The 22,642-nt window shown below is 41.6% G+C and overlaps 1 protein-coding gene across 4 annotated transcripts in view; it reads left to right on the forward strand.

The window, feature by feature from the left end:
* Positions 1–22,642, forward strand: part of CDK16 (cyclin dependent kinase 16) — a 75,145-nt gene that overhangs the window by 44,812 nt on the left and 7,691 nt on the right. For all 4 annotated transcript variants that reach the window (XM_039320361.1, XM_039320363.1, XM_039320365.1 and 1 more), the window contains 11 exons: positions 604–729; positions 907–963; positions 2,586–2,700; positions 7,391–7,485; positions 8,774–8,836; positions 14,893–15,016; positions 15,339–15,459; positions 17,863–17,960; positions 18,383–18,488; positions 20,656–20,698; positions 22,216–22,306. In XM_039320361.1, coding sequence (XP_039176295.1) covers positions 604–729; positions 907–963; positions 2,586–2,700; positions 7,391–7,485; positions 8,774–8,836; positions 14,893–15,016; positions 15,339–15,459; positions 17,863–17,960; positions 18,383–18,488; positions 20,656–20,698; positions 22,216–22,306 — 1,039 coding nt within the window. The remainder of the gene's footprint in view (positions 1–603; positions 730–906; positions 964–2,585; positions 2,701–7,390; positions 7,486–8,773; positions 8,837–14,892; positions 15,017–15,338; positions 15,460–17,862; positions 17,961–18,382; positions 18,489–20,655; positions 20,699–22,215; positions 22,307–22,642) is intronic.

Consider the following 22,642-nt stretch of genomic DNA (forward strand, 5'->3'; position numbering starts at 1 on the left):
AAAAAAAAAAGAACAAAGGAGAAATAACCAAAACCTAACTAAAAAAAAAAGAAATAAAGCCCTAAACTGTAAAAAGAAAATCCTTTAATCCGCTCTGTCCGTTTTAAAAATTACTCACCAGGACGCTATATTCACGGAGATAGAGGCGGCGGTTTCTTTTGCTTCAAAGGAAGCAAAAACAGCTGGGAGGCGGAGATCAGCAGGAGCTCCGAGGGAACACTCCTTTCACCCCCTCTAGGAATAAATCCAGAGGGGGTTCAGGGGTTCTACCTCTACTCCTGCGTTCTCTATCCCTTCCCTTTGCCCGGGAAGGGAATTGCGAACCGCGGGCCAGCTGATACGCGCTGGGCTCCGCGATTCTGACACCTTCCCAGCTGGACGGCTAAGGATTAGCCGCCATCGCCGTCGCCTGTCTTCTGTACTTCTATCCTGTGCATTTTACTCTTTGTCAGTCTGCCAGTCAGTCCGTCCGTCTGTCCGTCTGTCCGTCCATCCATCCATCCATCCATCCATCCATCCATCCATCCATCCATCCATATATCCAGGCTTCTAATTTTGGGAGAATTTAATAAAAAAGCTGACTAATTTTTCCTTGCTTCTCAGGATATTAACAAGCGCCTGTCACTCCCAGCTGACATCCGTCTGCCCGAAGGCTACCTGGAGAAACTGACCCTCAACAGTCCTCTCTTTGACAAGCCCTTGAGCAGGCGGTTACGCAGAGTCTCTTTGGTAAATAGGAATTGTCTGTCTCTCCTTTCCACTTCTCATTGTTCTCCCATTCACTGGTGTGGGACCAGTACTAAGTACTACAGGCCAGCAACTGCTGCTGTTGCTGAACTCCCTAAGCACCCCGGGCCGAAAAGGGCAGATCCATTACACTTTGTTCCTTGGTCCTTTTTCATTTAGTCGGAGATTGGCTTTGGGAAGCTGGAGACATACGTGAAGTTGGACAAATTGGGAGAGGTGAGTGTTGTGAATTGGCCTTTTTTTCAGACAGGTCAAAGGTAAGAACTCGGGGCTGGATTTTAGTTTGCTTGAAAAAATGGTTGTTTTTTTGTTTTAACATGCATTGGGTTTTGCTATATCGGGGCTCAGGGTGGTTTCAGCTCCCATCTTTTTATCCTCACGTTTGGTCTTGGATCTTGCCAGTCTTTTAATGGTGGAGAACAGAATCCTACAGTGAGTTGTTTTCTTAACATCTCTAGTAGTTCATTGTGGGGAGAAAGCCGACCTCCCAGGCTTCAATCTTCTTCCATGTTCTGATTTTGCACATGGCTTCCAACTGCACTACAATTTCACCAGGCTTGTATAGTACATGAGCAAATTGTTTGGCCTATATATTCTATTGGATCTTTTATTCTAATATTTTTTTCTAATTCCTACCATCTTGGTAGCCACCTTTAGGACTTGATTTGCCCGGGAGAGTCGATGGAGTCAGAACCCTGTATTTGGAAGTCCTTGAACAGAGAGCCAGCTTCTCTTCCTTTCCCTTCCCCCAAGCACATGCACTTGGGATTATTATATTTTTCAGTTACTATCCAGAGCTCTAATTTGACCCCATTTCGTCTTTGAGTGTTTGTCGAGTGGCTTATTAATGACCTACTTCAGGGTTTTGAAGGATAAATAAGAAAAGCATTAACTGTTTTGAAGTTATAAAGTCAGGAACAGAATATTTCCCATGTATTCCTGGTCAGGGACACTCCTGCCCTGATAAAACTGGACTGGTTACAGGTATCTTTCTACTTAGTGCACTTAGTGCTACGTCTGATTTATTGTTTTCCAAACAAGCCTGGGAGGGGCTTGTTTGGAAAACAATATTCACGTATTTGCTGCAAATTGGACTTAGTTATCACTATGGCTTTCGAGAATACGAATGTGAAGTCCTTGGTACTCTCTGAGCTTGGCTGTTTGCTTGCAGAAATTTCATTACCTGACTAGGTAACATCATCAGTGTTAGTGAGTGTGGGGTTTGCCCTCTGTTTATATGTAGCTTATATTTGCTCTGCCAGTGTCGACGGGCATGCGGTTTTCTCACCAAGGAAAGAGGAAACCCCACACTCTCACTGATGATGTTGCTTAGTCGGGTAATGAAACAACTAAGCTCAGAGAAATGGACTCCACAGTTCAACCCTGAGTTACGTATATTTTCTTCTGAGTATAAATGTCATGGCCACTAGTGAAATGGTAGTAAAGAAGTTGGGTGAACAACTTCATTGAAATGATAAGTTTATCTGATCGGTACAACCTCAGACATAGTTTTCCTGTTTTAGGGAAGTTTAGGCCTGGGAAGATAGAAATTATTAGAAGGAGCACCAGGGTGGGATGAGGATGAGAAAAGAGAATGAGAGACAATGAAAGAAGACACACATTGAAATAATTCTCACTTTGAAGCTGCAGTTTTGTATCTTAAACTTGGGGTGAAATGCAAGAACTGAGGGATGGGTTGATGCTTACAGAAAATGAAAGAATAATTATTTATCAAAAAGTATTTAATCAAATTTGGACACCACCCATCTCACTGTCTAAGAGACTTTAGCCGGTTTACAAGTACCATGTTGGGCTAAATTCTGCCTCTTCTACATCAGGGAACCTATGCCACTGTCTACAAGGGAAAGAGTAAACTCACTGACAACTTGGTGGCCTTGAAGGAGATCCGTCTTGAGCATGAAGAGGGCGCCCCTTGCACAGCCATTCGGGAAGGTATAAACCTATAGCCACTTCTTTCAGGGCTTGTATTATCTTGTCTTTTAACAGAAACTGTGGGAAGGTATCATTTGAAAGAAAAGAATCCTGAAAATTGGTTGGCTTGATAATAGAATTGCACTGCTTGTAAGCTGCCTTGAGAACTCGGTGTAGCTATAAAGTAATGGCAGGTTACAAGAATCTGTAGACCTTAAAAGCGAAGAAAGTATAGCATTTATACGAGCCAAACAGCCATAACTGTACATAGAGGAGTCATTTACCAAATGTTTATTTCAGTCTTTTCTAATCCCATATTCTTCAGATACGGTCCTGCTGGCATGGAATCCTGAGCATTAGAGTGTGTCAAAGCAGGGAAGGCTACTGTAGATGGGCATTGAGCTTACAATAGAAAATTCATAGTAAGAAATGCAGTGGAATTTGGTGAAGGTCTGGATGAGTTAGATGTGTAGAGAGACAGATCTAAAAGTGACATTTTCATCTTTCCATCTCATTCAACCACAAGGGTTGAATGAAAAATAATAATTATTGTCATTTGCCAGCAATGGCAATACGGATGTGTTAGAAACTCTGATGCATCTCTTCTTTCATTTCATTGGCGGGAAGTTGCTGTGAAGAAAAGTTGGGTTGCTGTTTGTGAAATAGAAGCCTACAGTCAGTATTGGCTTTAAACAACCTGCTGAACTGTACTTTTGACTGCCATTGCTGAGTGTAGGTGATGAATGCGTTGACATGAATATTGTGTGCTGCTGGGCCAGAAAATGTAAAGATAGTGAATTGAGAAATGCTGATTTGTATGATCAAAAACAAAGCAGACCTATGACAACAGCCAGGTTTCACATCAAAAAAGTTGATGAACTGATTAAGGACAATTGGCAGATTAATCAAAGGGGAAATTTCAATCAAGCTTGGCGTTTCATGTGGTTCCCCTTATTGATGTTCTTCAATACAGGTAGTCTTTGACTTATGACCATAATTGAGGCTAAAATTTCTGCTGCTAGGCAAAATAGTTCTTAAGTGAGTTGCACCTCATTTTACAACTTTTTTTGCCACAGTTGTTAAGTGAATCATGCAGTTAAGCAAATTTGGCTTCCCTCATTGACTTTACTTGTTGGAAGCTGGCTGGGAAGGTTACAAATGGTAACCTGGGGTAGTGCATTTGTCATAAATACATGCCAGTTGCCAAGTGCCTGAATATTGATCATGTGACCGTGGGGGGGGGCGTTGAAACAGTCGTAAGTGTGAAAATCAGTCATGTCACTTTTTTCAGTGTCGTAACTTTGAACAGTTACTAAACTAATGGTTGCAAGTCGAGAACCTACCCGTATCAGAAGATTTGTGCATTATGGATTGTTTGCATGATGATGGCAGAGATGAAAATTTTAAGAGTTGAAATTTGCTAGCAATTGACTATCAGGCCCAAGCCCAAAGACAACACAGCAAAATCTTGCTTACACTTAATGGACAGAATCTTGCCAGACTAAATCTATAACCTTCTAACCCAGCGGTTCTCAACCTGTGGGTCGGGACCCCATTTGGGGTCGAACGACCATTTCACGGGGGGTCGCCAAACAATGCAGTCCACCATTTTTCCCCCCTTTTCCTTAGCTGTGCTACTCCCTTTTATTCTATTGGCTTTTGAAAGCCAATAGAATAGACTCTCTTGAATAGAGTCTAATTCTATTGGCTTCAAAAGCCAATAGGAATTGTCCAGGCTGTCTCTGCCCTGCTGAGCCCACCAAAAGTCCCATTCTGCGAACGGTGCTGCACCAGTTGAGTAGTCCTCGACGTAACGACCAGTTGAGTAGTCCTCGACTTACGACCCGTTGGGGGTCGCGGCATTAAAAAGGTTGAGAATCACTGTTCTAACCTAACCTTACCCCAAACTTCTTCCTCCCGCCCTCATCCAGCTTGGCATTGTGCAGTCTCTTAATTTGAGCTTCTTCTGGAATGTACTGCCTCCTCCCTGGGAAACTGTGGTGCTGCTGACACACGCTGACACACACACACACACACACAGACACAGACACAGACACACACACACACACACACACACACCTCTTTTTCTCCAGGTGCACATTCTATAACATTGCCACACAATGAGAATGAAGGTGGGGAATTTCGTCACAGCATCACAATAGCTGAAGAAACATGGGCTCACAATTATGACCCAGAAATGAAGCCATGGAAGATCATCACATAATTTCATCTTTGGGGGGGGGGGAGAAATTCAACCCGGGTTTGGCAGGAAAACTCATAGTTCCAGTTTTTGGGAAATGGGGATGGTGGTATTTTCGTGCATTTTCTCGAATCGGGTAGTATTATTTATTCAGAGTGCTACATTGTAGCACTCAAAACTTTGGAACAACAGCTCAGGAGAGTTCAAAAGTAGAAGAAGGAAATTTTGCAGCCACGTGACAGCGCTAGACCTTATACCTCAAGAGCCACTCAAGAGTCAGTTGCTGTCACGTTTTATCCCCATCCACCATACAGTAAGAGTTGGTATCATAAAACTTCCACCTTTCCCCATATTAAATTAAAGGACTACCTTCATGGGCATCTTGACTCAACAAGTAGAAAGGATTGTCAGGACAAAGTGTGGCGTTCCTTTGTGACAGTTTTAAGAAGCTTGTCCATCATTGGCAGAGGTGGGTAGCAAATGGTTCTGTAAACTCAAGTAACAAAAGAATTTATTTCAGGGATCATTTTCCTGCTTTATTCATAGAAGCAGAACATTACTTTTCATGTAATACTCATATACATGTAGTCCTCAAATAGTTCGTTTAGTGACCATTCAAAGTTACAACGGCACTGAAAAAAGTGACCTGTGACCGTTTTTTCACTGTTGCAGCATCCCCAGGGTCATGTGATCAAAATTCAGATGCTTGGCAACTGACTCATATTTATGACAGTTGCAGTGTCCCCAGAGTCATGTGATTACCTTTTGTGACCTTTTGACAAGCAAAGTCAATAGGAAGCCAGATTTACTTAACAACCATGTTATTAACTTAACAACAGAATAGAATAGAATAGAATAGAATAGAATAGAATAGAATAGAATAGAATAGAATAGAATAGAATAGAATAGAATAACTTTATTGTCACTTTGAATGTACACTAGTCGGCATACATTAAAATAAAATTTCGTTGCATACAGCTCTCAAAGGATCACCACCTCCGATATACACTACATAAATATGACAGAAATAAATAAATAAATACAGAATTATGCATATACCCACATATGTGACACAGAGAGACTACACAGTCTAGTTCGGATTATGTATACATGTGCATGGCGAGAAAAACGAATCTTGCAAGTTTACCGGACGGATGGCATAGGGGAGAAAGCTAGTACAGAATCGGGTAGTCCTGCTAGAAATACTCCGAAACCTCCTCCCAGAGGGGAGCAACAGAAACAGACTGTAAAGTAGGTCTGTGGGGGTCTCTAACAATGCTCTGAGCTCTAAGCACATAGCGCTTATAAGCAGCATCCTGAATACCAGGGAGCGAGCTTCCTATGATTTTCCCAGCTGTCCTTACCACTCTCTGTATGGACCTTCTATCTGAGGCACTGCTGCCACCAAACCAGACAGTGATGCAGTTTGTTAAAAGTGCTTTCAATCGTGCCTCTGTAAAAAGTGGCCAGGACAGAAGGAGAGAGATGCGTTCTCCCCGTCCGACGCAGGAAATGCAGGCGGTGGTTTGCATGCTTCACTAAGGATGACGGGTGGAGAGACCAATTCAGATTGTTAGTTATCTGCACCCCCAGATACTTAATACTGTTGACCACCTCCACAGCTGCATCCTTGATACTGAGTGAAGTATGACTCTTTCTAAATCAGTGTTTCACTTAACAACTGTGGCAAGAAAAGTCGCAAAATGGGGGCAAAGCTTACTTCACAGATGTCTCGCTTAGCAACAGAAATTTTGGGCTCAATTGTGGTCATAAGTTGAGGACTACCTGTATTCAGAATTGGCTGCAGTCTTTCTGCCAACACGCAAGAGATGTATTGCTAGGCTGTCAGCAGGACCCTACATTTTCTAATGCAACTAAGGCAGATGTTGACACCCAGGGCAACTGATTCTCAAACTGTTAAAAAGTAAAAGTGCTTAGGCATACAGTCACGTGAAGAAATGAAAGAGCAAAGAAGCAAGCCAACGGGTACACTGCTTAGCAAATTCTCTGTTGAGCTTCAGCAGGCTCTCAGCAGATGGATGCAACCCTTTCATCCTGACCATTCTTCCCTAAACCCCTCCAGTCTCAGTGGCCCTATAAAACAATTTATGAAGACAGATCTCCCTCCCTTTTTATCTGCATCAGGAGGAAAGAAAGAAGATTATGATAGCAGGAAGGCAAAAGGGTCAATTTATATAGCTAAGCACACCTGCAGTTATATCTACTTTAGAGCAGGGGTGTCAAATCACATGACATGTCGCAAAGTATTGCGACTTTTTTTTGCCATTGCCGGCAATGGGGTGGGCACGGTTTTGCTATGATGCATCCGGCAGTTTGACACCCCTGCTTTAGAGCATTGCAACAGATAGCTCCTTAAGTATGTTTTGGGCTCACAGGAATTCTTTTATGTTATGTTCAAATAACTCTCTCAAAGCCTCATATTTGGTACTGATTGCATTAGAAGTGTTTGCGATGTAGATCTCATGTCTCCCATCTCTCTCTCTCTTACAGTTTCACTTCTAAAAGATTTGAAACATGCCAATATAGTGACCCTGCATGATATCATCCATACAGAGAAATCCCTGACTCTTGTCTTCGAGTATTTAGTGAGTATGTGGAGGAGGGGAGGGAATGCAATAAACAGGAACACAACTTTCTTTCTGTGTGAAAATCCGGTTCTCAGTAAGATTCAGAAAATTAAGAGTCGCCGTCTTCTTTCCTTATTAGCAAGCTGCCACTTTGGTTTGAGAAAAAATGATGATTTTTAAACTTCGGGCAGTAGAGACATCCTTCTGAAGACTTCTGGGAATCGTAGTTTTCTGGGAGAGTTCAAGTACTCTCGAGGGAATTCTCTGCATGTTTTTGGAACAGCCAATTAGCAGGAAATGTAGCTTGGGTGGAACCTATAGTGGTTCTCAAAGGTTAATTTTCAAAAGCTTAATAAATGTCACGATAACTCCTCCTCCTAAGAAGTGTTTCATATATTTGATCTCTAAATAAAACAAGTGTATATTGTAGATCTCTGTGGTTGCTTCCCTGCTTCACGTGGGAAATTTCCGGGCGGAAGGATAAGTGGCTTGTAATGCTTGCTGGTCAATGCTTCTTGGTGGAGCTGTGACGAAAGAATTGAATCAGGGACCAGCTTCCATCAAATCCCATGCTTCATTTTTTTCTAATCCAATTGCCTGTATAGGGGGAATCACCATAGTGCCCAACCAAGCTCATTCCACTCCTTGCACATGCCCTCATTAAGGTGAGTCAGCCTGGGAACCAGCTGGCATGGAGTATCTGATTCAGCCTCCATCTCGCTCCAATTCAAGCTTCTCAGGCTGGAATATTGTTGAGGCGGAGGTGAATGCTTGGGGTTCTCAGATTGGTGTATTGGTCCATTATGTCTTGAGAGGAGCGGGAACAATATGCAAGGCATCTTCCAGCTATAAAGCTGGGTCTATCAGTCTGTGTTTGCTTAGCCAGCATTCAGACCCTCTGATTTAATTGTTGAACAATATAGTAATAGTAATAAAGCTGGAAGGTCATCTAGTCCAACCCCCTGCTCAGGCAGGAAACCCTATACCATTTCGGACAAATGGCTGTCCAGTCTCTTCTTAAAAACTTCCAGTGTTGGACCATTCACCGCTTCTGGAGGCAGGTTGTTCCACTGGTTAATTGTTCTAACTGTCAGGAGGTTTCTCCTTAGTTCTAGGTTGCTTCTCTCCTGGATTAATTTCCATCCGTTGCTTCTTGTCCTGCCTTCAGGCGCTTTGGAAAATAGCTTGACTCCCTCTTCTTTGTGGCCATCTTTGAGATATTATCTTGTTGAAACATTAAGTTAAATATTATCTTGTTGAAACATTAACTGTCTCAGGGATAAGATCCTGTCCTTCTCTTTCACAGGATAAAGACCTCAAACAGTATCTAGATGATTGCGGGAACGTAATAAATATGCACAATGTGAAGGTAAGAGTTAATTTTTAACGTGGCTGACCCTTTCCTTTCAGCGATTGCTTCAGCTTCTTCAGTGATAGAAGAATTGCCTACAGTGCCAGCAAAGTCTGAGATTAGTTCCAGATTCCAGTGGGAGATCCGATGTGTTTTCTTGTGATGGAGGAGAATATCCTTAGTTGGCTTCCTGCCTTCCACTCCTTTCAACAGGCAGGGCTGCAAATTCCTTGCTTTCCCTATGGGGGGGGGGAGAGAGAGCAACCTCCAGGCTGGTTTTCTGGTCCTTCTTGCTCCATTTCTCAGGGAGCTCTTGCTGGATTATTCACGTATGCTACTCTGGAGTTAAAGATCATTTATCTCAGGGCTCTGCCTTGCTACTTTTGCAGGAGGAATGACTATTCACTCTGGTTGCAACCAACATTCACTGGAGTGCCACTGTCAACAGATATTGGTGCCTAGCGTTTTTCAGGGCATGAAATACACGTTCACACCTCCTAAGGACAGTAGTGGATGACCACTGATTCTCCACTATTAATGCTTGGGGGAGTGCTCCCTCCACCTGGAATATGAAGTTGGATTAGGCATGTCATCCTATAATGCTTTGCTCCTCTCATCCTCTCTGGGTTCTGAAATGCAAGTCCTGATCCCCTCAAAGTTCACCTCATAGTCACATCACAGATGGTTGGAAGAGAAATCAGGAAACTTCCTCTTGCTCAGCTGCCTCCACTTTTTATGGGTAACACGGTGTGCAGGAGCTGTTGTCTTAAACAGTTGTTTCATTAGTGACCCCGGTCTTTCTAAAGGGGTCTTCTCCCTCTTTGCTTAATCCGAGGCATCTGGGCAAAACTGCAAACGGCCTCACCTGAAAGACTGAGAGGGTAGGAGATGACGAGGGAGGGATCAAACGTGCCATCAGCTATGAGTCCCTGCACACCCACCAAAGATCTAAATCTAGTCCACCTTGAATTCCTTTCTTAACTCCTGCTAAATCCCCTTGACCTTTAGTAGTTCAGATTGTTGGTAGAGAGCTTAAGCTTGCAATACATCTTTATAACTCATCTGAACTGCCTGAATGTCCTGATTTCTCTGGTGTTTGACAGGTAGTAGAATGTCTTGCTGCTTCATGCGAATCAGTTCCATCCTTTTTCTCTAATAGGGAAGCTGGAGAACCTTTAGCTGAAGAAGACAACAAAATAACAGCTTATTCAGAGCCTTTTTTTTCTTGCACGGAGTTTTCACTTTTGACCAAGGATGTCAATAAGAGGCTAATTTTTAAGGGCTTCTCAGTAATTGATCAAGCTGGTCATGAAAACCAAATAAGTTTCACTCAGAAAAAAATTACCAACAGTGACAAGACATCACTATCTCATGAAACCCTTAAAGATTCTTTCAATGGATGCTCCAATAATCCATTGGTTTCAGGCTGGAGAAAACCTCCTTCATCCCAATAGGATATGCAACAGTGTTTTTTCTTAAATGTGATCAAATGTCTTGACATAAAAGAAGCCAATGCCTCAATTGCTATGGCCTCTATCTTGTAGCCTAAGCAACTTCTTTTACCTTATTTGGAATTAGTTGCAATATGCAGGAGGTTGATTATCTGGGCAGTAGAGCTACTTTCATGGCAGATTTCAGCCTTGACATACTATAATTCTCAACTAAGGCCATGCCACAAGGTGTGGACATTTGCAAGTTAACATTTTGGAATGTAGGTACTAAATCCAAGTTTGTTCTTATCCCTAGCAGCTTTAAACGTTGTAAGTCATTGGAGGATTTCTTAAAGTTCTGATAGAAACTAAGGAAGAAATGAAGACTCCCTAGGCTCATCTAGGTGAAAAGTTAGTGAAAACCCCAGGGATACATTTTTGGGCCCTTCCCTGTTCAATTTGGAATCTAGACTCTCATGCAGTTGAAACGATAACCTTCCCATTTTCGTTTTAGAAGGATCTATTGTACACATTTTTGCAAAGGGACTCACAAATAGCAATGATAGCAACAGTGATTTTATAGTAATACTTGTAAAAGATGGGCTCTGTTGGTCCACAGCATCAGACTCTTGAGTGCTTTGCACAGGCAGCAGAATTATTTCATTCTCTTCCAAATTATACTGTGTGATTTGTTCAAGTCTTTCCTCAGGTTTGAAATCAGAGGGATTGTCAAATACTAAGGGTGATAGATCTTTTTCTGGCCATCAAGGCCACTGAATCGTTCCCACCTGCTGAAAGAGCCTCAAGTGCTACTATATATAAGTTGTGATTCCCAGGAAGAAGAGATGGGGAGGAGAATAATACTAGAAGTGAGTGAATCATGGAATGTCTCATAGGCTGAAACATTCTGATTTCCCTGGACCTTCAGGAGGCCTGTCTGCATATTTTGATCCACCCCTCTCACCACCAGTTCCTCTGGTTAAAATGTTTGGAGAGCTGCTTTCAAGATATTTTTCTCCTTCAGCTTGATGTTAGTTCCTAAAACATTCACTGTTTACATTGGGGATGTTTCTGTGGGATTGGGGAATCCGTGTTTATCTTTTACCTAGATGATTTTTTCATGAGGTCTGTTTTAGCATCTGCTGAGACAATGACTTTGTGTCTGATCAGTCTGGAGCTATGAGGCAACCTAGAAAGACACAGCTTTTTCCTGCTCATTTTGCACTTTGGTACAGTATTAAAAATTTAACTACAGCCTGTATTTCAAAGAACAGGGGAGATAAATTGTAGAGCCTTGTCAGATGCTGTTAACGTGCTAATTCTAGCTCATCTCTAGGAAATCATTGTTGTAGGCATAGATGAAGGATCACTCTTGTGTATCCTTCTTGGAACTTTTGCCATTTCTGAGGGAAATAGTTGTGAGGTAATGAAAATCACTGCCTGACCGCATTTTCCTAAGTGAATATCTCCAAGATTTCAACAGGAAAAAACTTTCTGCTTATGCTCTCCTCTAACAGTAGTAACCAGCTAGATCAGCTGAGGGGTTATTGCTTCTTCCTTATCAACTTTCTGGAGTTTGAGGCCCTTCATCTGGCTCTGCTTAGCTTCACTCATCGTCTATACCATTATCACATGCTCCTGGCAGAAGACACCACAGTCTGTGTGCATATCTGACCTGAATGAAGCAATTAGATCTCCAAATTATGATGTCAGTGGTGGCATCTGATTTCCATTTTGGTGGCACACATACAAAGTCTTTTCCACTGATGGCTGATTGGTTTGATTGTCCAATTGATCTTAGGTAAGAATCACTATGAAGTTTGGGAAAACCTCTCTTCATGTCGCCAGCAGAAAACTGAATTATTTCTTTTGATTCTCCACACGGGCAGCAGCCTTGGAAGGCATGTTAAGTTTTGGGTGGCCTGCAGGCCTGTTTTATGCTTCCCATTTTTTCTATCACTGTTCAGAATAATTAACTGCCATTATTTCAACCTGTTGTATTGCAGTGCCACATATCATTTTGTCTGTGCCCTGAACCATTTCATCATCTATACCAGTGTTCTTAATCTTTTTGAATGAATCGCCGCCTTGAGCCAATGAGGAAGTTGTCATCGCCCCCCTCCCCCAACATAGCCTCTCAATCACAACATAGGAAATAATTCTTCAATTTATGCAAACACTTTTTTTGTTTTCTTTAAAATTGTCATCAGGACATATCAATGCAAATAATTTATTTCCAGTCTTTTTCCCATATCTCCCATATTCTGGCCAATGGTGCGCCACTGTAGAGGCTGCTGCACAACGCGCATGAAGATAAGCGATGCGTCTTCACATATGTACGGCGTTCTGTACTGAAGCTAGCTGGAGGAACATTTGAAAACACAATTCAATCCACTAATAGCGAGCGATCTGATGTTTTTGTACGACAGATATACAGCAATTCACTGTACGAAAAAGTCTCAAAAGTGTCCCAAAACTTCTCACTCCATCGCCCCCATATCGCCCCCTTTTCGTTCTTTCGCCCCCGCGTCGCCCCTTTTCATTCCATCGCCCCCCTGAAAAATGAAATCACCCCTGGGGGGCGATATTGCCCAGGTTAAGAACCACTGATCTATACCTACTTAAGGTTATCCTTTATGCCTAATGGACCTTAGGTATGCCCAAGATCTTCATTTATACATAAATACATGTTTTCAGCACACATAGGAGTTGTGCCAACTTTTATTTGGGCTAGGTTAACTAGCATAAGCTAGAGGTGGCAAACTGTCAAGATTTATCTTTTGGGTTTCATATTGTTTTATTTCAACAGCCATTGCTGTGGCACAGAGTAATTGTTTGCAATTCTCTGCAGGTGAATCTTGGTGTGCATAGTTCTTTAAGTGCTGCTCTGCTACTGTGTTGGTCAGGGCCACAGTCTGTTCTACTAAGATTGCAGCCATTTCTATACTGTAGCCCTTGTCCCTAATGTTGTCTTGTTAGACATTACTAAGGCAGCTGCATGGTCATTCATCTCTTCCATTGTGCAACATTACAATTTGGATACATATATGATAGTCAGACAGACAGAAGAGATTTCTCCTGCCATTTTTGGAAATGTTTTGGTAGATTCCAGCTGTGGATATCCTTCTCCCCTCTGGAAAAAGCAACATTGGGCTGTCAAACTTTTTTTCCCTACAGTTGATAAAGAGTATTCAACTCTTCCATGTCCAGTTCCTTGTAAACAGCAGGTTTTTTTATTTTGCCTTCTTACTAATCTTGGAATTCTCATGTTCAGTAATTATATCAGGCTTGGAGATTGCTCTCTCCATATATAGGGGCATCAAAGAATATTTGTTCCTGTCTGCTGAAGTGAATGGGAGAAGCAATTATGAATAACCTCCCTCCATTGTAGAAAAAAAGACCATCACATTAAGTCAAATGTTCCAGATAATATTGTTAATGCTTTACTGAAAAGTAAAAGATGTACTGTATCAGGATTTCCCAAGCTACTCCCATAATCCCATCTTGACATTTTTTTTCTATCTCCATTTAATGGTATTAAAGGAATAGAGTGTCCCAGTCCCATGTATTCAGGGCCTAAAATATCATCTGTAAATGTATGTCCAAGTGACTGCAATCCAAACCGATATGTTATGGATCCCCTGTCAGATGTGAGAAGAATTGAATGTATCATGGTGCAAATTCTGGACTCAAATGTATCTGCTATTGGACATTTCCTATATTAAATGTACGAAATGTGCTTTTGGAGTTTCACATTCCCTAAATGATCACAAGCCGTGATGCCCAGTAAAGAGATTCCCCTCCCCCGCCATTCTTTAGCTATATACAGCCAATCTCCAAGTTAAGAATGCCTCAGTTTAAGGATGACCCTTTGTTAAGTACAGAGCGTATTGTAGCAAAATTCAAGTTCAATACAGGTAGTCCTCGACTTACGACCGCAATTGAGACCAAAATTTCTGTGGTTAAGTGAGACATTTGTTAAGTAAGTTTTGCCCCAGTTTACGACTTTCCTTGCCAACGTTGTTAAATGAATCACTGCAGTTGATAAGTTAGTAACCCAGTTGTGAAGGGACTCTGGCTTCCCCATTGACTTTGCTTGTCAGAATGACCCCCAGGACACAGCAAAGGTCATCAGTATGAACCAATGGCCAAGCATCTGAATTTTGATCACGTGATCATGAGGATGCTGCAAAAGCCGTAACTATGAAAAACGGTCACAAGTCACATTTTTCAATGCCGTTGTAACTTGGAATGGTCACTAAACAAACTGTTGTAAGTTGAGGACTATCTGTACACAATGTTTCAAGCTCAATACACATTATTACGGCATTATACAATAATAACTGGTTCTGGTTTACATGCAAATTCAACTCAAGGTCAGATCTTGGGAACAGAACTTGTTCTTAAACTGGGGACTGATTACCTGTATTTTACCCTTCATGCTGTCTTGGTTATGGATGTGACACCGCTGTGTGATTTGGAAGTATATTAGGAAAAGAAAGCAACTTGTACAGATCGATTATTGTATATAAGTGTCTGTTTGTAAGAACATTAAAAGATACGCAGTATGAACTATACTGTGAATGGCAGGAAGTTGTGTTTGCCTAGAAGAATTCACTTAGATGGCTTTGTTCCCTCTTCTAGTTGTTCCTGTTCCAGCTGCTACGTGGCCTAGCCTACTGTCACCGTCAGAAGGTGCTGCATCGAGACTTGAAGCCCCAGAATTTGCTTATTAATGAGAGAGGGGAGCTCAAACTAGCAGATTTTGGTGACTATTATCAAATCCCCTTTTTTGATCTATATCCCAGCAATCTATGGGCTGACATGCTCCTATTCTTGGTAACTGATGGCCTCAAGGGTAGGAGCGATATGAGGATTGAACCAGATATTTTCATTCCCATCACACTTCCAATGTTTGGCAATACATTGCCAAATTTCCCTGGTACAATTCTATCAGCTGTAACATTGTTTTTAAAAAGAAGGACGGGGAGGGGGAAGAGGAGGAGGAGGAGGAGGAGGAGGCTGGGACCGCTCAAATCTTATTTTCTGCTCTGTGGAAGGTTTTGCAAATACACTTCTATGTTTTACAGGACTAGCCCGGGCAAAATCTATCCCCACCAAGACCTATTCCAACGAGGTGGTAACACTTTGGTACCGACCGCCTGATATTCTGCTGGGCTCGACAGAATATTCCACCCAGATTGATATGTGGTACAGATTCTTCTATCTGACTCCCTGAAAGTTCTTTAAAAAAAAAAAAATTCCCTAGTGTAACGGTTTCATTTGGACACTATAGGACACTCAATTCAGTGATACCCACTGAATCCCACTTTTTTGATACCCAGTTCAAAAAGTATTCCTAATTTTTTTTTTTAAAAAAAAATACCATGAAATAATTAATTTAGTTAATTAGACGTTTTCGGAAAATATGTCTTGCGTTTTTTCCCATCATCTTTGAAAAGGTCCAGTCTTTGTTCTTCCTGGTTTGTATGCAGAACTGAGGCTCTGTGCCTTGTCCATTAATAAACATACACTTTAGGCCAGGGGTCCCCAACCCCCGGTCTGTGGACCAGTACCGGGCTGTGGCATGCCAGCAACCGGTCCACACAAACAAGGAAGGCCCCGTCTGCAGGATGCAGGCAGCACACAAAACCACACACTCTCTGGTCCGTGGAAAAACCTCTCTCCATGGAACTGGTCCCTGGTGTCCAAAAGGTTGGGGACCTCTGCTCTAGGCCACTTAAAGCTCAGGAAGGAAATTGCTATAGAACAGAAAAAGAGGACTGAAGCTAGAGGGAGGTGCTAAATGCACAGATGCTGGTCCCCTAAAGTAACTATCTTCAATTTGGGTCTCCCCAATTCCAATCAACTCCTCCTGCAATACAGTACAAGTGGTCCTTGCTTAACAACCATTCATTCAGTGACCGTGCCAAATTATGATGACATTGAACAAGTGGTACTTAATGACCGGTCTTTGTACTTATGTTGTTCACAGTGTCTTTGCGATCTGAGTCCATGGTTGCTCGGCTCACAGTTATGACATTGCAGTGTCCCACGGTCACCTGATCACCATTTGTGACCCTTTCCACCAACTTCTTCCAAGTAAAGTCAAGGGGGAAACCGTGTGTTATCCTCACCTAACAACGCTCAGTGATTTGCTTAATGATGGCAAGCAGAAATGCCAGAATTTCTGTCACTAAGCAGTACATTCACATGATGACGCTCTTTGGGATCACACTGCTTACTGACAGAAATCCCCATCTCAGGGGGGCTGAAATCCCCATTACTAGAGGGCTACCTCTAGTGGTTTTTAAACTGTATTGTGGGACTCTCAGGGAGCATAGTATCAGTTCTATAAAGCAGAGGCTCTTCCCGGCAGACAAATCAACTTATCCACCTGTACTGATATTTTCCGTAATATATAGATCAGCGGTTCTCAACCTATGGGTCGTGACCCCATTTGGGGTCGATCGACCATTTCATGGGGGTCGCCAAGCAAGGCTGTCTGCCATTTTTTTTCCCCTTTTCCGGCGGGTGCCTTACTTCCCTTGGGCTGGGCCAGCTGGTGGCCCAGCCAGTGGTCGGCCTGCTCCGTCTCTGCCACTTGCCAGCTACGCCTCGGCCAGCACGGGGCGGCACCATGCATGCGCGGCGCTCCCGGGCAGGGAAAGTCCTCGACTTACGACCGCTTGGGTAGTCCTTGACTTACGACCGGTTTAGTCCTCGACTTACGACCGGTTGGGGGTCGCGGCCTTAAAAAGGTTGACAACCACTGATATAGATGATAATATTTAATGTTCTGAGGACGATAATTTGAGGCTCACTGGTTCTGTCAGCATGGTCTTTGCTGGTGAGCAGTGCATACATTCTCTAGAACGCCTCTACTGCATTCCTCAAGGAGCAGGGATTGACTTTGTAGAGATGAATTCAATGATCTATTTAAAATCCTAAGTATATTTTTGGATGTTTTCAAAATTCCACATAATTGGGGTTATTTTTCAGTGTTGGAAGCACTTAAGTGCTCCTGTGGCTAAAGGATTTGCTGGAGACATCACTTGCCTGGGGGGACACCCAGTTGGGGGCTCCTTTTGTACCCCCATGAAGTTGTCCATTGAAGTGGTACCCATTAAACTACTTGCAGTTGCCTGCTTTCGAACTGCTGGGCTGGCAGGTCCTGGGGCATGTGACGGGAGCTCAACCCCCCCCCCCCACTCCCAACGGCAGCAACGGGTTTTGAACGCAAGGCTGCCGATCATCAGCCCAGGGTTCTAAACTTGTGAGCCACCACATATTGGTCATTAGACACCTTAATTGCCTTAACTCTCTTTTAGCAGAATGTACAAATAGATTTACCCCATCCCCCCTTTTTGATACAGACTATTATATATTGTAAGGCAAATTTTTGATTTTTAAAAAGATAGTTTCCAATATCAGAATCATTGGCTGATTAGCAAAATCTGGTAATAGAAATGTTTTGTTGGTCTACAAGAGATTTTTTTGAATTGTCACTACAGAGATAAGATATAAGAATTAGGAACTTTAACTGATAGCACAAAGTTACAGTCCTTCCTATTTTCTTGGGCTGATAATGACATCTGCCTCTTTTCTCCACAGGGGTGTGGGCTGCATTTTCTATGAGATGTCCACAGGGCGGCCGCTCTTCCCAGGCTCCACAGTTGAGGAGCAGCTGCATTTCATTTTTCGGATATTGGGTAAATATCTGCCAGAGTTGCATTGCTGAGAAATCAATGGAGAAATGGGAGGCAGAGGAAATGTAGACCATCAGACAGGTTGATCTATAATTTCATGCCATAAGTTGATCAAAGACAAAGCACATTTTTAAAAACACTCCCAGATCAGCCTATCTGTCGCTTAAAAAATGTGTCTCTGGTCTCACTTGGAATTTAAAAGACACAATACAGAAGAAGGAAGGGAACTGGAACAAAGATGGGGGGAAAACCCATTCCTATCAGCTAGGTCAAAAGCTATCCAGGAGAAGGAGAGTCTTGGGTCTTGGCCATGCTGCTGAAATGATCTTGTTTCTCATCTTGTTTGCTGCTGTCATGTGACATGGACATTGGAAGTCACTTTTTTTACTCCTTTTCAGAATTCTGCTTCTTCTCTCTGTTGCCAGGGACACCCAATGAAGAGACATGGCCTGGAATCCTGTCCAATGAAGAATTCCGAGCGTATAATTACCCCAAATACCGTTCGGAGGCCCTGATCAACCATGCCCCTAGGTGAGTGTCAGCCTGTAGTTCAGATGTGGTAGCTTTTGATGGGTGGGTATGTCCTAATGCTAAGAAGTATAGGCTTAAGATTTATAGATGGTTGGAAAAGATGATGAAAATACAGATAGAATTTAAACGAGAATTGTTTTTGCTAAGAATATTAAGACCTAATTATGGTAAAGAGAACGACTATTTGATATTACATGTTTTAACAGCGGCAAGGATAGTATTTGCCCAACTTTGGAAAAATGAAAATCTACCATCTGACCAGGTTATAATTACTAAAATTTTAGATTGTGCAGAAATGGATACATTAACATTGGAGATGAAAGAGAAAGATGATTCAGTTTATTTTAAAACTTGGGAAAATTTTTATCAATGGTTAGAGACGTATTAGAATCTGAAAAGAATTTAATATTTCAGAATAGATGATGGATTTTTAATTGAGTTATAGTTTATAGGTTGATAACATCTTTATTCTTAATAATTTAGTGGTTTTTAACCGTTAACGTTGATAATTATGACTAGTTGAGATTTTATTACTCATGTTTATTTACATAGATGAATTTATCTGTTTATTAATTGTTAGCATTATGGTTATAGTCAACCTTATTCTAAAATGGCTGAGTATGATACTTATTCATTATTATGATCTGGACGGTAGCTTGTTTGTTAAAGTACGTGATATATTGTACCTATCTCCATTCCATCCTAAATCCCCCACCCCTTTCCCCTCCCATACCTGTATTGTTCCTATTTTTTTTTATTTATATAAACTTAATAAAATATTAAAAAAAAAAGAATAGAGACTTCTTGGGATAGAAATATTAAATTGACTAAGCAGTCTCATATAAAGAAAATTTGTATAAAATGTTTTATAGATGGCATTTGACACCAGTAAGATTAGCGAAAATGTTTAAAAATACTTCGAATAATTGCTGGAAATGTAAACAAAGGCCAGGTACTTATTATCATATCTGGTAGACATGTCTTAAAGCAAAAAAGTTTTGGGTTAAGATACATACGTGGTTGGAAAAGATGATTAAAAGACAGATAGAATTTAAACCAGAACTGTTTTTGTTAGGAATATTAGGATCTAATTATGAGAAGGAGAATGAATACTTAATACTGCATGTACTGACAGCAGTGAGAATAGTATTCGCCCAATACTGGAAAAATGAAAACCTACCAAATGAAGAGGCTCTAATTAAGAAAATCTTAGAATGTGCAGAAATGGATAGATTGACTTTAGAGATTAAAGAGAAAGAAGATTCAGTTTTCTTTAGAACATGGGATAATTTTTATCAATGGTTAGGAAAATGAACTAGTGAGAAATGAAAGTGATATGTTATTTTGAATATATATTAGTAAGAAGAATGATATGCATTGACTAACTGATACTGTTTATGATTATCAGTTATTTATCACTATATCAACTATTGTTAACTGAACATATGTACCCGGACAATAGTCTGTTTGCTAAAGATTGAAAATGTTATTGGGGGATAACCCCAATGTTGACCCCAACCCTGTCCCAATCCCAATCCTGATCCTAACCCCACCCTAAACCTTAATTCCTGTCCCGATCCTATTTTATCCGCATCCTTATTTTTTTGGGGGGAAAAAAAGAATAGAGACTTTTTTAAGAAGAAAAGAGACACATGGACTCACTGTGCAGCCATAGGTAGCTTTTCTTGCTTTCTCCCTCTCAGATTGTTCAAAGAGTAAAGTACAAGATCCTCCTTTGATCTTGTACTGAAGGTATTTCCAGTTCAGTTGGTCTTTTTTTCACCAGAGAGGCAGGCGAAGAGTTTTGCCTGGGGTACTTTCTTTGCTGAATTCCAGGCAAGACACAAATACATGGGGTGTGATTTTTTTCAGGATGCATGAATGAGCATTTGGCCAAAATCTTTGTGCTTTATTGGGAAGAAAGAGGTATTAACAAGACCTTTGCTTGGGCCTTGGCTCCCAAAGGTGGAAGAAACATCGATGACTCTTTGGTGCAGTTCCAAATTAATATTTGACTTAGGGACATGAAGTATTTTACATCTTCAGTTGTTGGAAAGACATTGGATAGCAGCATCAGTGTCAGAGAGTAACAATCCCAGGAAGTAAAGCCTCAGTTCTCCTTGCGAAATTATGAATTTGACCTTTCTTTTCTCTCCTAATTGTGCAGGCTGGACAATGATGGGGTTGACCTTTTAGGAAAGCTGCTGCAGGTGAGCTGTTGTTGTTGTTGTTGCTATTATTATTATTATTATTATTTTGGTCTGGTTGGAGAATTAGGGTTTAGAGGTCTCTGACCCTCTCTTCTAGGAATCCTAAACTCCTCACATTCCTTTCCCATCCTCAAGCAGAGGAAAAATCTTCTCTGCTACGGCAAGCAGGCAACAATCAATTTCATTAACAAATAGAGATCATATAAAGAAAGCATTGTCTTGTTGTCCCCAAAGAATAAATGTGCTGGACAAAATGGGCTACTAATTCGGACCTCAGATGACCTCAAGTAAAGGTGCTTATCTTCAGGGACTATTGCAGAGTTATTTAGGGGGGGAATGTGTGCATGTATGTGCGTATGCACAAACAAAAACAAACTTCAAAGTGGAATACATGAAAAAGGATCCATCCATTGAGTGGATCTATCATAGAACAGGTACTCCTGCAGAAATAATTTTGCTTTGTTTGCTTTAATTCCTCAGTGTAGAACAGGCATGTCAAACTGCCAGCCCGCGGGCTGGATGCATCACAACGAAACCGTGCCCACCCCATTGCCGGCAATGGGGAAAAAGTCGCAATATGTTGTGCGACGTCACGTGACATTGCGAGTTTGACATGCCTGGTGTAGAACCTGCTAATATGGTATGTGACTGTAGTTTGAGAAGTAGAAGAGCTTTTGAACGCCATGTGTTTCAGCCCCTCTGCTTGCTCTGCAGGTCATTGCTGGCAGGGTTTTATTCATTTGTCTGTTGGTCAAAATAGGTGAAACGTTTGCTCCACTAATTCAAATATTCTGCATTAGGCATGGATGACAGCCTGCCATAGGCAGCTCCTGTGGGTTGTTTGCCACCAGCCTGGAAGTGTAAAATCTGTGTATTTAAAAAACATTGCGCGATATGTGATCGATATTTGATTAGAAATATTTTTATAATTTACAGTATTCTGGTAACTGAAGATAATTAAAATCCTTGGGCTTTTCCACCCAGTTTGGTCTACTTGTTAAGGCACCAAGCTAGAAAGTAGGAGACTGATTTCAAGTGCCTCCTTAGCCATGATAGCCAGCTGGGTGACCTTGGTCTACTCTATCAGCTCAATTCACCTCACAAGGTTATTGTGGGGGAAATAGGAGGAGGAAGGTGTATTGAATTATGTTCACCATCTTGAGTTATTGTAAAAATAATAAAGGTGGGATATAAATAAAAATAAAACATTTTGCACATTGCCTGCATCTTGGGTCAGCATCTCAGTTTTGTTCTGAGATTTCTCTTGTCATAAACATTGGGAGGAGGAGATACAGATATCTGAGTAGTTGTGTTTTGATGTTGTGAGGGAATTTTTAACACTATTTCCTTTTTGGAGATTGGGGGACACAGTTTAACCTATGACACCAACAATGTGATAACTAAATGGTTAGGCTCCCTTTTGGGAAAAAATGCTTTTGTATTAGGAGCAAAAAGCTAGACGCCATTAGCAGCCTTCATCTAATCACTATTTTCTATTTTCTCTTCCCCAAATGCAGTTTGAGGGCAGGAAGCGGATCTCTGCAGATGAGGCCATGCGTCACCTGTTCTTCCACAGTCTGGGAGAGCGGGTCCTCAAACTTCCAGACAGTAGGTCCAGGCTGAAGAGGGAGGGAGGGTGGCCAGAGATGTCGAGTAGTGGTTGAGCGAATGACAACAAGGTTAAGAGAAGGGTGTGGGATGGAAGCATGAAGTGGATGGTAAAAGGACCATGAATTCATTTGAATGCTATGAATAATGTCTCCATCTGGTCCTGTCAACTTCCTATCTGTTACGATGTAGTGGTTAACTGACAAGGATGTTTTCATTGATGGGCTAAGAATTTAAGGGCACCCATGCTCTTTTTTTGCAGTTATTTTGTTACTCAGCTAATCCAGTGGATTAGTGTAGTGCATTGTTAAAGGCCGGGGAGAAAATCTGATCAGT

The sequence above is a fragment of the Crotalus tigris genome, unplaced genomic scaffold, assembly GCF_016545835.1.
Source record: "Crotalus tigris isolate CLP2741 ecotype Arizona unplaced genomic scaffold, ASM1654583v1 scf7180000023637.1517150, whole genome shotgun sequence".
NCBI lineage: Eukaryota > Metazoa > Chordata > Lepidosauria > Squamata > Viperidae > Crotalus > Crotalus tigris.